Source organism: Gorilla gorilla, chromosome 17, assembly GCF_029281585.2.
Source record: "Gorilla gorilla gorilla isolate KB3781 chromosome 17, NHGRI_mGorGor1-v2.1_pri, whole genome shotgun sequence".
Lineage (NCBI taxonomy): Eukaryota > Metazoa > Chordata > Mammalia > Primates > Hominidae > Gorilla > Gorilla gorilla.
Genome location: NC_073241.2, coordinates 99,462,791 through 99,480,348, shown reverse-complemented (window position 1 = coordinate 99,480,348; position 17,558 = coordinate 99,462,791). Strand labels below are relative to the sequence as shown.

General features: G+C 34.9%; 1 protein-coding gene across 4 annotated transcripts in view; it reads left to right on the top strand.

Moving 5' to 3' along the window:
* The window catches only part of RTTN (rotatin), a 287,438-nt gene that overhangs the window by 141,992 nt on the left and 127,888 nt on the right, over positions 1-17,558 (top strand). For all 4 annotated transcript variants that reach the window (XM_055368332.1, XM_019014234.4, XM_055368333.2 and 1 more), the window contains exons 18-23: positions 1,293-1,464; positions 4,696-4,795; positions 6,896-6,984; positions 7,367-7,484; positions 11,805-11,901; positions 12,545-12,613. In XM_055368332.1, coding sequence (XP_055224307.1) covers positions 1,293-1,464; positions 4,696-4,795; positions 6,896-6,984; positions 7,367-7,484; positions 11,805-11,901; positions 12,545-12,613 — 645 coding nt within the window. The remainder of the gene's footprint in view (positions 1-1,292; positions 1,465-4,695; positions 4,796-6,895; positions 6,985-7,366; positions 7,485-11,804; positions 11,902-12,544; positions 12,614-17,558) is intronic.

Genomic DNA, 17,558 nt, shown 5'->3' with positions numbered 1-17,558 from the left:
TACATATCTCATCTCTAGCCACCTTTGCTAGGGTTTATACCTGTCTCTCAACTGACAACCCCAGATGTGAATACAGATACCATTGGCTTAGAATGTAAGGAACAAAGGAAAACTATTAGGTAGGTGTTTAGCCTTTCTAAGCTCTCTTGAGGTAACTCAGGAAATGGAGAGGGAGAAAGTTTGCGTGACTTATTAGTCCTCTGGAGATGATATCAGTTAACAATATTGCAGTAAATATCTACTTTGTGTTAGATTCAGGAAGTATTTATTGGGTGTCTTACTATATATCTATGAGCTGTGGGAACGTAGCAGCACACAACACAGACATGGGCCCTGCGCTTTCAGCATTTAGTGTGTAACCGGAAATACAGCTCTTATTATCAATTATTCTTTATTATTAATTGTCATAAAGTGAGATAAAAGTTATGATACAGGGGCTCAAGGTGGCAGGCCTGCATACAGAAGGCAACCTGCTCTAGTCTGTAGTAGGAGGGCCACCCTAATGATGCATGTTTTAATTGTTGTCTTATAGGTAGTTCTTAAAACCTGGCAACTTGTATTACTGCTTAAAATCTGTCCAGTTTCCAGGTAGTTCAAGAACCTGTCAGAGGAGTGACAGATACATGGTTGTCTCAATATCTGCTGCCTCAGTGACCTTTGTCCACTCAGTGGTTTTTCTGTTTCTCTATTTCATTGTTTAGTGGCATACAGTATTTACTCTTTTCTTGAAAAGTCTCCCACCTCCCCACTCAGCTGACCTTATTCCTAATCCCTTCCAGATAAGGAAAAAGTATTTGTATTTTCATATTTGACAGGAATCTGTTTGACCCCTAATATGAGAAGATTTTGATACATTGTAGTGTTATCACACTTCCATTATGAGCGTCATTACTCTCCTGTGGGTTCAACTTAACGTTTGGACTGTGGTCAGCGGTCTGTGATACTTTTTATGGTTGAGAATAGTTCACTAGATTTGAAGACAGGAGTTATTGATTTAATTCGCAGATGTACTTATTGAAGTTTACTGATATTTAATCTCAGGGAGTCTGTCTCATTTGTAGTTATTATTTTTTGTTTCTGATGTTTATTTTATAACTATTACATTGAATAAATCATTATAATTATATATCAAAGAATTTTTAGTAGAAAAAGTATATTATTACTAGTAATGGCAGTATAATTGTGACTACTTATTGTACTTTGTTGATATATAATTACTTGTAATTACAAGCCCTTTTAAAATAGACATTTGTATATCACGAAAGTTCAACTTAAGTACTTTGTGTTCTTAGGGTCCGTTCACTAGCATTAAAGCTTTTAGCATTCCATCTTACCAGTGAAGAAGGGGCTGATACAAAGCGTCCTCTAATAGACTCCAGAGTTCTCTCCAGAGTTACTAATTTATTCATTGTGAAGAAACCTATTGAACTCAAACTGGATGACAGAAGAGAGCTGGTTATTAAGGTGACTAAAATTTTGAGTTTATTACTGTGTGGTAATTTGATACATTTTTATATCATGTATTTTATGTGACGTTCTTCAGTTTGTGTATGTCCTGGGGAGGGAGAGAAGTATGGGGATTCAGGGCTGGTTTGAAATTGTGTTCTGGCTTTATCTGGCTTCTAGATACGTTGATTTATTGCAGTGGTCCCAACCTTTTTGGCACTAGGGACCAGTTTCACAGGACAATTTTTCCAGGGATCGGGGCTGGAGTATTGTTTTGGGATGATTCAAGTGCATTATATTTATTGTGTACTTTATTTCTATTGTTATTACATTGTAATATATAATGAAATAATTGTACAACTCACCATAATGTAGAATCAGTGGGAGCTCTGAACTTGTTTTCCTGCAACTAGACAGTCCCATGTGGGGGTAATGGGAGACAGTGACAGATCATCAGACATTAGGTAAATTCTCTTAAGGAGCAGCCAGCCAAGATCCCTCACACACCTAGCTCACAATACGGTTTGCACTCCTATGAGAATTGAATGCCGCCGCTGATCTGACAGGAGGTGGAGCTCAGATGGTAATGGCAGCAATGGGCAGCGGCTGTAAATACATTTTCCTGTCTTTAGCTAGGACTGTACCTATAGCATACTGGACTGATGGAGAATTCTATAAAGAAAGCTGTCCACTAGTCCACTGTTTTCATGGATTCATTCCTGTGTTTTGTACTTTCTCCTTTCACTCAAGTTTGCAATCTGTCTGTTTTATTTTAGACTAACTTGCCAAGGCCTGTAGTGGTATGGTAGAGCCACATGTAATACAGTCGGTTTTTTTGTTTGTTTGTTTGCTTTTTAATGGGGAAACACATTATGTTCTTCTAAACTGAATGTTCAGGGCTGTATGACAGTGCTGGCAGGAGGATTGGAGAGTCTTCCACTGGCCACATACCAGGTCTGGTTGGGACTTCCCTGAGTACTAAGCCATTGGTAGTCACTCCTGTGCCCTGATGTATGGAGGAAGGTGGGGAGAGGGCATTCTAGTACGTCTTCTGTGAGTCCATGTTAGGACTGGAAGATAGCAGTGAGTGGGAGAAAGGAGCTTCATCTTTGTTATTTTCTTGTCCCTTTTTCCTGATGCTGGTTTTGCCACCTCAGATTCTGTTCTAGCATGAAGTGACAGTAAGGGACTTGTCTGGGGGGTAGCTTTGAAGGGGTGCTGGACAGCAAGTCCCAGAGTGCTGTTTGCTCTGGGGTCTTCTAAAAGAAAGAATGGAGAGGTCCACGGGAATACCAGCTAGTGGCTTCTGGGAGCAACAGGGAAATCTTGAGTCATAGGTCTGGGTCACTTTTCTCAGGTTAGCCTGGTACTACCTGTAAAGATGTTAGGGAACATGGTTGTTTTCTGTTACCTTTGTAAGGTTGCTAATGGATTAATGGGTTATGAATAACTTCCTAGCAAAAATGTATATTAAGAAGAGAGGGGCCGGGCGCAGTGGCTCATGCCTGTAATCCCAGCACTATGGGAGGCTGAGATGGGTGGACCACTTGAGCCCAGCCTAGGCAATATGGTGAAACCCTGTCTCTACTAAAAATACAAAAAATTAGCTGGGCTTGGTGGTGCATGCCTGTAGTCCCGGCAACTTGGGAGGCTGAGGTAGGAGAATCACCTGAGCCCAGGAAGTCGAGTCTGCAGTGAGTTGAGATTGCACCACTTTACTCCAGCCTGGGTGACCAGAGTGAGACCCTGTCTCAAAAAAAAAAAAAAAAAAGGAAAACTTATTTGACATGATGACTCTTTATTTTAGATCTTAAGTTCCTTCCTGACCTACTGCATCATTGTTGCAAATTTTATTTATTTATGTATTTATTTTAAACTTTTATTTCAGTTTCAGGGGTACCTGTGCAGGTTTGTTATATGGGTAAACTCGTGTCATGGGGGTTTGTTGTACAGATTATTTCATCACCCTGGTACTAAGCCTAGTACCCAATAGTTATTTTTCAGATCCTCTCCCGCCTCCTACCCCGCACCCTCAGGTAGGCCCCAGTGTCCGTTGTTCCCCTCTTTGTGTCCTTGTGTTTTCATCATTTAGCTCCTGCTTATAAGTGAGAACTTGCAGTATTTGGTTTTCTGTTCCTGTGTTATTTTGCTAAGGATAATGGCCTCCGGCTTCATCCATGTTCCCTGAAAAGACATGATCTCGTCCTTTTTTAGGGCTGCGTGGTACTCTATGGTGTATATGTACCACATTTTCTTTATCCAGTCTGCCATTGATAGGCATGTAGGTTGATTCCATGTGTTTGCTGTTGTGAATAGTGCTGCAGTGAACATACACATGCATGTGTCTTTATGGTAGAATGATTTGTATTTCTTTGAGTATCCAACATCTATAAGGAACTTAAACAAATTTACAAGAAAAAAACAAACAGCTCCATTAAAAAGTGGACAAAGGACAGAACAGACATTTTTCAAAAGAAGACATACATGTGGCCAAAAGGCATATGGAAAAGAGCTCAATATCACTGATCATTGGAGAAATGCAAATCAAAACTGCTACGAGGGACCATCTCACACCAGTCAGAATGGCTATTTATTTATTTATTTTTTTTGTGAGACAGAGTTTCACTCTTGTTGCCCAGGTTGGAGTGCAGTGGTGCGATCTTGGATCACTGCCGCCTCCGCCTCCTGGGTTCAAGCGATTCTCCTGTCTCAGCCTCCCGAGTAGCTGGGATTACAGGTGTGTACTACCACACCCAGCTAATTTTTGTATTTTTAGTAGAGATGGAGTTTCACAATGTTGGCCTTTTGTATTTCTAGTAGAGATGGGGTTTCACCATGTTGGCCAGGCTTGTCTTGAACTCCTGACCTCAGATGATCTGCCCACCTCAGCTTCCCAGAGTGCTGGGATTATAGGCGTGAGCCATCGCACTCGGCCAGAATGGCTATTATTAAAAGTCAAAAAATAGCAGATACTGGTGAGGTTGTGGAGAAAAGGGAATACTTACACACTGTTGATGACTGTGTAAATTAGTTCAACCATTGTGAAAAGCAGTGTGGCAATTCCTTGAAGACTTAAATACAGAACTGCTACTTAACCCAGCATTGTGTGAATTTACCTGTAAATATGTTGGTTGTTGAAATAAGTTGACTTTTTGAGCTTTTGTTCATAGGGCACAAACTATAAAATCTTATTGGAGAATTGAAAGCAGATAAACGTAATTTTGGGTTTTTTTTTTTTTTGGTTTGTAGTTGGAGACTGTTGAAAAGGTATATGAAATCTTCACCTCAGATGATGTTGATCTCGTTTTGAGAAAGTCAGCTGCTGAACAGTTAGCTGTGATTATGCAAGGTAATGTCTTTTAAGGAAAATGATTGCTGTACTGCTGATAATAGAATTTTAGATTGCCATATGGTACTGGCAGGAGTTGGCAACTATGGTTTATGCGCCAGATCCAGCCTGTGGCCTTTTTTTTTTTGACAGCCCTCAAGAATGGTTTTTGCATCTTTAGAGTTGTTAACAAAATCAAACCAAAACCAAAGAATATGCGAGAGACCATATGTGTGTGTCTAGCAAAGCCTAACAACATGCTTACTACCTGGTTCCTTACAGAAGAAGTTTGCTAATGCCTTATTATTATTTGACCTGTAAAATGCCATTTGATAGAATTATCTTCTTTCTAAAATATTAGTGTACTTCCAATAGTGAAGTGCATGTTCCTTCCTCTGTTTACTGAGTGCATGCATCATATTTTCAATCTGTACCATCTTGCTTAGGGAAATTAATCAAATAATACTTTTGTGGTAGGTAAAAGAAAAATAGTACACTGTAGCTATGCCTTTTCTTTAAACGTTTATTTTTATTTTTTTAAATTATACTTTAAGTTCTAGGGTACATGTGCACAACGTGCAGGTTTGATACATAGGTATACATGTGCCATGTTGGTTTGCTGCACCCATCAACTCATTTATATTAGGTATTTCTCCTAATGCTATCCCTCCCACGGCCTCCAACTCCGTGACAGGCCCGGGAGTGTGATGTTCCCTGCCCTGTGTCCAAGTGATCTCATTGTTCAGTTCCCACCTGTGAGTGAGAACATGCGGTGTTTGTTTTTCTGTCTTTGTGATAGTTTGCTGAGAATGATGGTTTCCAGCTTCATCCATGTCCCTGCAAAGGACGTGAACTCATCGTTTTTTATGGCTGCATAGTATTCCATGGTGTATAAATGTTTATTTTTAAAAACAACTAGTGTAATACACTGTTAGCTTTGTTTGTAGTGTTGTTATTCCATAGGCTTTTGTTCTTTGGGTTAGTTTTGAATTTTTCCCCATATGTGATGTATGTACTTTAATATTTATGAGAAGTGATAACTTTGAGTTTATGTAAAAAGATTTTTATGGTTAGCACTTCTTGTCTTGACATTAGTGGAAACTGGAATGAGAGAGTTATTTGAAAAAACATGTTCCATGTATTTGTAGTTTTAACAACAATCACACAGACTACAGAAAAGAAGACTAGAAAATGTGGAAAGCCCTGGTTAAAAAAAAGATCAAGAAAAACTCGTTAAAGAGTATTCCTTCAATATTGCTAACATTTCAAAAGTATGCCTTATAATTTTGGTATGCACTATATTGGGGGGCAATGGAAATTTTTTTTTTTAAGTAGCAGCTAAAGATTGTTACAGTGATAGCTACCACTTCAATATCAGTATGTGAGTGTATGTGTTTTTCCTAATGAGAATATAGGAGAAAATTTGTCTGCAAGTTGTTAAATACTTGTAATGAATATATAAGCAATTACAGTTTTGGGTTCTGGTAACATTTGTGTGTGCGTGTGTGCATGTCTATACATATAAGATTTTTTTATGTATATACAAAAACTTCTTTATTACAAACATAATATGTGAATATATGCTTATTAAAAAGAAGCTCATGTTCTCCAGAAATATATAGTGTATTATAATCTTGTTCCTTTTATATTTGCTATTAATAGTTTGAGGTTAGAGTTTTTTTATAGATAGAAAAATGTTCATGTTGTAAGTCATATTTTACACATGAGCTTGTGGAGAATTATAAACATTTGAAGGTGATAAATTTGGAAGAGTCAATGAAATAATATAAAGAAGATAATTTGCATGTATACATATAAGCATTCATTTGTACACTTAAATTCTCGTAGTTTTCAGAGTCTGAACTAGTTCCATAATTCTTTTTTTATAGTTTTGTATTTTATGTGACAGAAGTAAGATATGCTTTTTACTTAAACATTTTCAAATTGGACAGGTGTACGTAAAGTAAAAAGTTAAAAGTTTCATACTCTAATGTCAACCCCAGGTCTAAGTATTTTTAATAGTTTGAAGGTTGTGTGGATATCAGTTCTGAGTATTTCAAAATACGTGTTTTAAACTACAAAAAATGTTCTTTAACTTTTAGTAACTTTTTTTATCTACAGATATTAAAATGCATGCTGTGGTGAAAAAGTTATGCTTAATTGACAAAATAATTGAGTATTTAAATGAATGTGTGAGTCAAGATGGCAAGGTAAGGCTAATGTGCATCTAGACATGGTTTTACAGGCTGTTTTGATTAATCAGATCTGAAATTGAACTGAGCAGAATTTGGATGAGTACTTGGATTTTAAATTCTAAGTAACACCTCATATCTCATTCATTTTTTTTTTTAATTCGAAAAATGGAGTCTCTATAAAGGAAAACTAATCCTAAAATTTCCATAAGATAGATGATAGAAGTATATACGAAACTTACTTTCAGTGGAAAGTAATTCCTAGTGTTTATTTACATGTTAGTTTCAGATAATTTTGATGAAAACGCATAAAATTTAGAGTAAGATAATATTATGGTCTGTTTGATCTCACCTGATAATTGGTGAAAATGAAATAGCTGTGTTTTTCTTCCTGGCCCAGGTTGTAGAATGTTTGGTACAACCATGCCTCACACTCTTGAGGAAGGTTTTATGTGGTGATCCAGTCATGCGTGTTTCGCTCTCGCAACAGTCTTCTCTTTTGACCGTGTTATTCAGAGGTAAATAAAAGAAAATCTGCTAATAATTAGATTGTTCTTAAGTTTTAAGTGTTTCTTCTTTAATTGTAAGTCACATTTACTTTTTATTTTACTATTAGAACAACAGCATTTATTAGTGAATACACTACTAACGTAAATGGAAAATGTTTAATATTTTTGTGGAAATTGCTTTATGATCCTGTTGCTGAGTGGAGGCTAGAGCTGAGAAAAGCTGAAACCTCTGATTGTTCTTTGTACCTTGATGTAGATGTCATCTGGTGCTCAGACAGTAAACTATTATCTATAAAGAGAGAAAGTTGCAGCTGCTGTTATTACTATCTTCTTTCCAATATCTCTTTCATCTTTCTTGTTTTGCTTATACCTTTGGATCTTGGTACATTTTGTCTGATTATTCCATTTGACAGATGTTAAGGGTATAGGCTCAACCTGTGTGGGTAGAAACTAGACCATCCTAAATGACTCTGAGCCTAAATTTATTATATTCTATAAAATGTGGTTTTTAAAAACCCATTTCAATTTGATTCTAATTTAGTAAGGTGTTAGATGAACACGTTTCATGTAGTTTTGTCCTTCCTGTCTTCTCTGTTTTTTTTTTTCTCAATGGAGAGCTTGGTAACATTTTGTACTATTTTTTTTCTTAGAGACTTAGGCCACTGCTTTTTAATATTTTGCAAGAGTCATGTAGAATCATCTGAATGTGCTGAAGAGTCACGTACAAGCATCTGAATGTGCTTCATCTTGTCTATTATCAGGCATATAGGAGATAAGTGAGATTTATGTTCAAAATATGTTGTTATAATGTAGTCATTTTATTTTAACATTTTTTCCTCCTGTTGGCTTCTGCTTGCCGAGTGAGTAAGATGCAGTTTATTTAAGTAGCAGCCCTAAAACCAGGTAAAGCTCTAAACAGATTCAGTGTGTTTAGGCTCATAACATTTTGAGTAGACTATAACGTTTTTATAAGATTGTATAGACTGATCATCTGAAAGAGCAGCAGTTACGGATTTTTAGTTTTCTTTAATCCTGTTAATAATTGTCTTCTTATTAACCTCATTCACTTGAATTTAGTTCCTGGTTTACCTTTTCATTTATAATTTTCATTTAAATTATTCAAGCATGGAACTTATTATGAACACCTATTGGATTCAAAAGCACATTTCAAGGCAATATAATCTATACCCTTTTCAGTATTTCAGTTTTTCTATTTCATTGCTGTTTGTGGAAATTACTTTCAATGAGTTTGAGAATGAATATGGTATCCTCCATTAATGGATTTAGTTTCAGGAAAAATTTTACTTACTTACTTATTTATTTATTGAGACAGAGTTTCACTCTTGTCACCCAGGCTGGAGTGCAGTGGCACAATCTCGGCTCAGTGCAACCTCTGCCTCCTGGGTTCAAGCATTTCTCCTGCCTCAGCCTCCTGAGTAGCTGGGATTACAGGTGCCTGCCACCATGCCTGGGTAATTTTTGTATTTTTAGTAGAGGCTAGGTTTCTCCATGTTGGCCAGGCTGGTCTCGAACTCCTGACCTCATGTGATCCACCTGCCTTGGCCTCCCAAAGTGCTGGGATTACAGTCGTGAGCCACTGTGCCTGGCCGAAAAATTAATTTTTAACCAGCTGCTTAACCAAGAAAACCCATTTCTCAGCAAATGTTTATTAAGCACATGCTTTGTGCTATGTGCAATGCTAGGCCCTTGGGTTATATTGATGAGCATGGTAAATGACCCTCATGGAGCTTACAGTAGAGTTGGAGACATTGACAAGTAAATATACAGTACACCACAGTACTACTTGTAATTGGGGATTCCTGGTGCCAGAGGACATGCTGGTCAGATTGGTTGGTGAAAAGTATCAGAGATTGTTTCTAGGGAATGTGGCATCTAACATGGAATTTCAGAAATGAGTTGGAGTTCAAATAGGCAAGATTGACTTCTAGATGGAGCCGTGGTTGTGTGTATGAGAAATTGATGTGTTTGAGATGGAGCTGGCTGGATTTGGGGAGTGTGGAGTGAAGGGGAAATGATGGGATGAGGCAGGGAGGGCAGTTCGTGCAGGGCCTGGGAGATTTTATTAAACAGCAGTGAAGAGCCGTTTAAGGTTGTTAAACAGGGGAGTATGTGTTTTAGGAAGATTATTTCTGTAGCATGGATAGTGGATCAAAGGAGTACAATAAATAACTTCTCAGATAACACTGCTTTGAATTATAAACTATGTTATGACAGAATTCTATAGTGTATTTCAGGGTTAGAAATTAACTTAGAAATCATTTACTATACCATCTCAGTGTGAGGTCTAGAGAGATTTAGCAACTTGGCCAAGGCTATAACCAAAAAATGGTTATTGGGTTATTTACTTTGCTACTGAGAGAGAATCGAAACTTCCTTACCTTTGTTTGTTTCTGTTTTAAATAATCACAGACCTATACATCCCCATTGTAAAAATTCAGGCAATATAGAACTATACAAATTCTAAAAGTTTTCATTTTCTTCTCGTTCTCAATTTCCCCAAAGAAGACTGTTCTAGTTATCATTAGGAATGTATTTTTCCGAATGATTTTTTCTACATACACATGTAGTTTTCATTCTGTATATTACAGTATTGTGTTGCTTCCTTTTTTCAACTGGAAATGTAACTTGAATATCTTTCTATATTATTTCATGTGAGTATACATTCTTTAAAAAACCCTAAAAACTACTGCACTGGTGTTTCAGAATTTCAGTTTGCTATGTTATTGGGTATTTGTTTTAGATTTTTCACCATGACAGTAATCATGTTGTGTGATCATCTTTGTGCATTCAGTGTTGGAATTCCTAGGTCAAAGAGGTTTTATAAGATAATGGTTAAGTTCCTTTCCAAGTCACTCTCACCAAAGGTGTTTAAAAATGCTTATTTTCATTACAACTTTGCCAACACTGAATATGTCTCATTAATTTTTTTTAATCTTATAGGTAAAAATATATAATTGTTTTATTTTCTTATTTTAGTTTTAGTGAAGTTATCTTTTCATATATATTCAAATTTCTTAATCTATGGATTACTTATTTTCCTGTTGTATTTAATTTCTTTTTAGTGACTTGTAGGGTTTTTTTATTATAAGATAGGCACAATCCTTATGCTTGATTTTATGTGATTAATATTTTCTCTCAACTTTTCTATCCTTTAAATTTATTTATTATTATATTTTTAACCTTAAACTTAAATATTTTATGGAAACATATAGAACTTTTCTGTTATGGCAGTTGGGCAATTTTTTATCATGCTCTTCAAGTAGGACTTTCTCTAGTTCCAGATTGAAAACACTTTTCCTGTGTTTCGAGTGTTGTTTAAAAAAATTAAATTTTAAATCAGGCAAAGGCATTGCTGTAATTTCTTATTTATTTGGAAATATTATGGTTCATCCTATTCATCACTGATGTGAAATGTCTATTTTAGTATAAGTTAATTTTTACATGTTCTCTGTTTCTTTACTTTTTGGTTTATGGCTATTTTTAATCATGCCAATTACATAAGGATGATTTTCTTTTCCTGCAGTTAGGAAAAATCTCTTCTCTCAAAACTTCTTATTGCTGCTTCCCTGAATTTGCTAACTGTGTATTATGTTGTTATTCCTGTGAGATAACATCGTACTTCTTTGTTTAGAATTTCATAGGTTTCAAGGAAATTGTAGCATTGGGATCATTACAGAAGTGGGAACTAAGACTTAATGTTAAAGAATCTCACCAGGGCACTTAGCTAAGTAGTAAGTGGTAGAGCTAGTGTTAAGTCTGTCCATTCAGAGCACTTCCCTTTTCCATCATCCTGTCATAATTAAAAGGAACCAAAACAATGACACAGCCCAAGGATAACATTTTAAAGTCAAATCCAAGTTCTGTGATCACATGTTTGTAGTAAAGGGCAAAAGTTATAAAATAAGATCTCTTGGTGAGGAAACTTTAGCTAGAATTACCTGACTCGGCATAACCTTCTTAGAGGCTGTATCAGTTCGTTTCTCTAATTACCTAAAACTAGACAGTGTCTAGTGAGTGTATCTACAAGTGTGGCTCCTGGACTGGCAGCATCTGCATCCTCTGAGAACTTATTAGAAATTCACATTCACAGGCTCCACCCTAAACCTATCCAATCAGAAACTGTTTTAACCAGCCTTCCAGGTGATTCTTGTACATCCACAAGTTTGAGATGAAAGCCTGTGTTTTAGTGTCACCTTATCTGGGTTAATGTTGCATTTCTTTTCTCTTCAAATCAAGATATTTTAAATTTGAAGTTCATTCTTTCTAGACGTACAAATATTTCATAAAGTTGTGCTTCTTTTTATTCAGTTTCCTTAATATTTCATGAAGATTGTAGTGTCGTGACTGAAGTTGGAGCACTATTTTGTCTTCTATTATTTGATGAAGTATCAAGAATGGATATGTGGTGAGATATAAGAATTTATAAGTTTTTTACTCTTAACTATTTATCTCAGGTATCTGGTGTAATCTTATAGCAAGGCATGGAAATTTCTGATTTACGAAGCTTATGCTGTCCATGCTACACATATGTGGTATGAATTTTGATTTGAATAAACAGTATTCAAAAGCCTATTGGCTCAGAAAGTCTATCTCAAATTTTATTTTTAAACATTACTAAATATAAAATTTAAAATGACTGCAGTAATTTTTGTCTTTAATACATTTTTAGTACATACCTTGAACTATGTGTTTTTTTCTTAATATTTCATGATTTTTAAAAAACCTCAGAAGATGTTTAGGACGATAGTATATGATTAGCACTGATCTTGAGCAGGATCCGTGGGAGGAGACACACAAAGTCTACCTGCTTGTCCCACCACTGCATTGTATGAATCATTTGTTATGTGGAATTTTTTTTTTAAAGCATAATTTACTCTTCATAAGCAAATCTAGGAAGTAGCAAACATGTTGTTTCTATACTAAATGATAGACTCAGTTGCACTGCTTGATTTCATTTGCAGTCAACGAAGTGAGTTAAGTTGTATTTGTTAGACAAAACTTGGTCTACTCAGTTGTTTCTTTGTTTTTGTTTTTCTTTTATGAAATAGGTCTGTTAATCCTTCCAATAAACCTTCTTTGCCATCGGTCTTCAGTTTGCCTGTTTCCGTTTTTAGAAGGTAAAGGATTTATTTCTCTGATTTTCTTGAAGGAAGAAATGTTGTTACAGAAAGGGAAATCAAAATCTATAATTTGTCACAATTTTCATTTAGCATTTAAATCCCATAACTTGGGCTTTCATGGTTCCTTCACAATGGTGCTTTGAAGATTTCAGTAAGTATATCTCCCCACCACCAATTTTTTATTTTGATACCATTCAAATTTACAGGAAAGTTGAAAGCTATACAGTGCATACCTGTATGTCGTTCAGCCTAGAGTCATCAATTATTTACATATGAGTCTCTCCTAATATATATTTTTATTTATATTTAATTCTCCCTCACCCACCAATTGGAAATAAGTTTCAGACATAAATTCACTCCTTTCCTATATATTCCAGCATGCACATCCTTAAGTTAAGGACATTATTCTACATAACTGCTACAATATGATCCCATCTAACAAGATTAAAAATAATTCTATAACATGGTGTGGTTTCTCCAGTTATCTCCAAGTATCTTTTGTGTGTATTTTTTCAGAATGCAATAACCAGTTAAGGTTCTGCATTGTATTTGGTTTTCATGACTCTTTAGACTTTTGTAAAAAGTAAATTGTTTTTATTGACATATATCGTACATAAAGCATACAAGTCATAAGGGTACAGCCCTTGAATTTTTCCAAGTAAACGTACTTATTTATCTCACACAGATTGACATAGAATATTACTGACAGACTGGAAACCCTTTTTGTGCTTTCTCATTACCTTCTACCACCCCAAAATGTAATCCTATTTTAATTTCTATTGCTGTACATTATTTTTGCTAGTTTTTGAACTTTATAAATAGAGTGCATTATTATATTGGCTTTTTGCTCAACTTGGAGAGATTTGTCCATGTTGCTGCATGAAGCAATCAATAGTTGGTTCATTTTTATTCTATGTAGTATTCTAAGAATATACAACACTTTTATTTACCATTCTATTTGTGGATGTTTAATTTGTTTTCTGTTTTGGGCTATTATGAATAAATGACTGCTAAGAACATTCTTGAACATGTGTCATTGTTGGAATATAGGATATTTATGTTTAGCTTTAGTAGATGTTACCAGACAGTATTACGAAGTTGTTGTGCTGATTTACATTCCTACCATCAGTGGAAAAGTACTAGCTGCCCCACATCCTCACTAGCCTTTGGTATTTGCATTACCAGTCTTAATGGTGTTTAGTTTGGCTAAATAATGAAACTCACACGACTGCAGTAGTCATGCTTAGAATGAGATCACATTTGTGGGTGCTGGGATCTGTCTTGCCTTGGAAGCCTCATGTCCCAAATAGAAAATATGTTCTCTAGTAAGTGTGCTGTAGGCATAGTTTCCAGGTTGCTTATAAGAGCCACAGCACTCAAGATTGCTCAGAGCTGTGACATCCTATCATGCATTTATAGTTTATTCCTAGATGTCTCAGTCCAGATGTGGGGAGTCATTTTCATCATAAGCAAAGCAGCTTAGTAATTCTTGACATTCCATATCTATCTGATTTTACTGGGTAAAGGGACAGAGAGTTACCTCAATATCATGTTTGTCCGTAAAGAGGAGAAAGGGTTTTATTACTCTTTTACTCACAGTAATGTTGGCATTTAAAAAATTGTTGCCCATCTGATGGATGTATAGTGGTATCTCAAAGTGGTCCTGATGTATTACTCTTTGCTTTTTATTATTTTCTTCCTTCTATGTTTTTCAGACTTAATTTGCTGTTCATTTTCTAACTTACTGGAGGATTGGCTGTTGATTATTAGCCGCCCTTTCATTTAAAGCTATCAGTGTTTCTAAGTATGGCTTTTGGTATATTCCACGAATTTGATATGCCATATTTTATTATTTAGTTCAAAATATTTTCTAAGTGTTTTGTGATTTTTTTCATTGATGCAAGGGTTGTTTAGAGTTACTGGGGGTAACTAGTGAAGATTTAGTTTATTAGGTTTTCTAGTTATTTTATTATTAATATTTAGCTTAATATTGACATTAGAAAATATTTTCTATGATTTTAATTCTTTAGAGTTTGTTGAATTTTACTTTATGGCCCAGCATATGGTCAGCTTTTTAAAATGTTCCATGTGTACTTGAAAATAATAATGTATATGTAGTAGTTGTTGGATATACTGTTCTATAAGTATTAAAATATATCAGGTTTATTGATAGTGTTCAGATCTTCCCTGTGTCTACTTTATTATATGTGTGTGAAGTTCTTTCAGGTAGCAGAGAGGCATGTTAAAATCTCCACTATGACATTGTCATTCTGGCTGACAATGTATTTTGAGGCCATGTAATTTAGTTTGTAAACATGCTGCTGGGTTGTCTCTATCATTATGAAATTATTTCTTTATCTCTAGCAGTGCTTCATCATATAGAATTCACTTGATCTCTTATGACTGTAGCTTCACCAGCTTTTATTTGGTTAGTGGTTAGCATGATATGTATTTTTCCATCCTTGTAGTTTTAGCTGTTCTTTGTCCTTAAATGTACTTTTTTTTTAAAGAAGTATATAGTTGAGTTTTTTTGTCCAATCTGACATTATTTACAGTTTTAATGGAATATTTTAATGCACTTTACATTTACTAGAATTACTAATATTTTTGGATACAGATTATTAGCTTGCTATTTTCTATTTGTCCAATGTGGTTTTTTTCTTTCTTTTTCCTCTCTGGCTTTTCTTGATTAATTTTTAAAATTAGTCCATGTTTTCCAGCTGTTAACTTGTAGTTATATGTACATTAAGTATTCTATTTACTTATTTATTTGTAGCGATTGGGATCTTGCTTTGTTGCCCAGGCTAGTCTTGAACTCCTAGCTTCAAGCAATTCTCCCACCTCAGCCTCCCAAAAGTGTTGGGATTACAGGCATTAGTCACTGTGCCCAGCTAAGTATTCTTCTATATACATTATTTCTATATATTTTATACAGATGATTATTATTTTATAATATAGAGATTATAATTTACTTCCTTGACTGTGAACTAGTATTTTTACCACATCCCAGACAATGCAAGGACCTTAGAACACATTAATTCCATTTATTTGCTCTTCTTTTTTTTTTCTTTTGTTGTCATGTATTTAAATTCTATACGTATTTTAAATTCTATAAGATGTTATTATAATTATTTTATGCAGTAAGTAGTCATTTAGATTTGTATACCTTGGTCGTTTCTGTTACTTTTTATTGCTTTTTTGGTTTTTCTGCCTCCATCTGAGAATTTTTTTTTAAGAGTTTTTTATTATTTAATGTAGTGCACTTACATTAGGAATGATTTCTGTCAGGTTTTTTTTTTTTTAATCTAAAAATTCTTTCTGTTTTAAAAAATGTTATCACTAGGTGTAGAATTCTAGGTTGGCAGTTGGAGTCCATTTTTTGTAGGAACATTGGCTGTCAGTTTTATTGTTGCTTCTTTGAAGGAACTGTGTTCCCCATTCTCTTAGGAGTTCCTTCAGCTATATCCCACAGCACTTTGCTTGCTTGCTTATTTATTTGGGGGAGTTTATTTTATTTTTATGGGTATATAATAGTACATATTTATGGAGTACATGTGATATTTTGATATAAGCATACAATGTATAATGATCAAATCAGAGTAATTAGGATGTCCATTACCTCTAACATTTATTGATTCTCTGTGTTAGGAACATTTCAGATCTGCTCTTCTAGTTATTTTGAAATATACAACAAATTACTGTTAACTATTTTTACCCTATTGTGCTACTGAACACTAGATCTTATTCCTTCTATCTAAATTTTTATGTACCCATTAGCCATCCCTTCTTAATTCCCCCCTTCCCCACCATCCTTTACAGCCTGTGGTAATCATCATTCTACTCTTTATCTCCATGAGATCATTTTATTTTATTTTATTTTATTTTATTTTTTAGCTCCCACATATAAAGGAGAACATGTGATGTTTGTTTTTCTGTGCCTGGATTATTTCAGTTAACATAATGACTTCCAGTTCCATCCATGTTGTTTCAAGTGACAGGATTTCATTCTTTTTTACGTCTGAATGATACTCCATTGTGTATTTATACCACATTTTTAAAAACCCATTCATCTGTTGATGGACACTTAGGTAGATTCCATATCTTGGTTATTGTGAATAGTGCTGCAATAAACATGGGAGTGCATATATCTCTTTGACATACCAATTTCCTTTCTTTTGGATATATACCCAGCAGTGGGATTGCTGGATCATATGTAGGTTCTGTTTTTAGTTTTTTGAGGAACTCCATACTGTTTCCAATAATGACTCTACTAATTTACATTCCCACTAACAGTGTATGAGCATTCTCCTTCCTCCACATCTTTGCCAGCATCTGTTATTTTTTTTTTTTTTGTCTTGTTGATAAAAGCCTTTTTAACTGGGGTGAGATATCTCATTGTGGTTTTGATTTGCATTTCTCTGATGATTGGTAATGTTGAGAATTTTTTCATATACCTGTTGGTCATTTGTATGTCTTTTAAGAAGTTTCTATTCAGATCTTTTGCCCAGCTTTTAATTGGATTATTATTATTATTTTGCTGTTAAGTTGTTTGAGTTCCTTATATATTTTGGTGGGTTAATCTCTTGCCAGTTGAATAGTTTGCAAGTGTTTTCTCTCATTCCGTAGGTGGTCTCTTCACTTTGTTGACTGTTTCCTTTGCTATGCAGAAGCTTTTTAGCTTGATATGATCCCATTTACTTATTTTTGCTTTGCTTGCCTGTGTTTTTGAGGTCTTACTTAATAAATCTTTGCTTTGCCCAGGCTAATGTCCTGAAGCATTTCTCTAATGTTTTCTTCTAGTAGTTTCATAGTTGCAGGTCTTACATTTAAGTCTTTAATTCATTTTGATTTGATTTTCATATGTGGCGAGAGATATAGTTTCATTTTTCTGCATATGGATATCCAGTTTTCTGAGTACCATTCATTGAAGAGACTGTTCTTT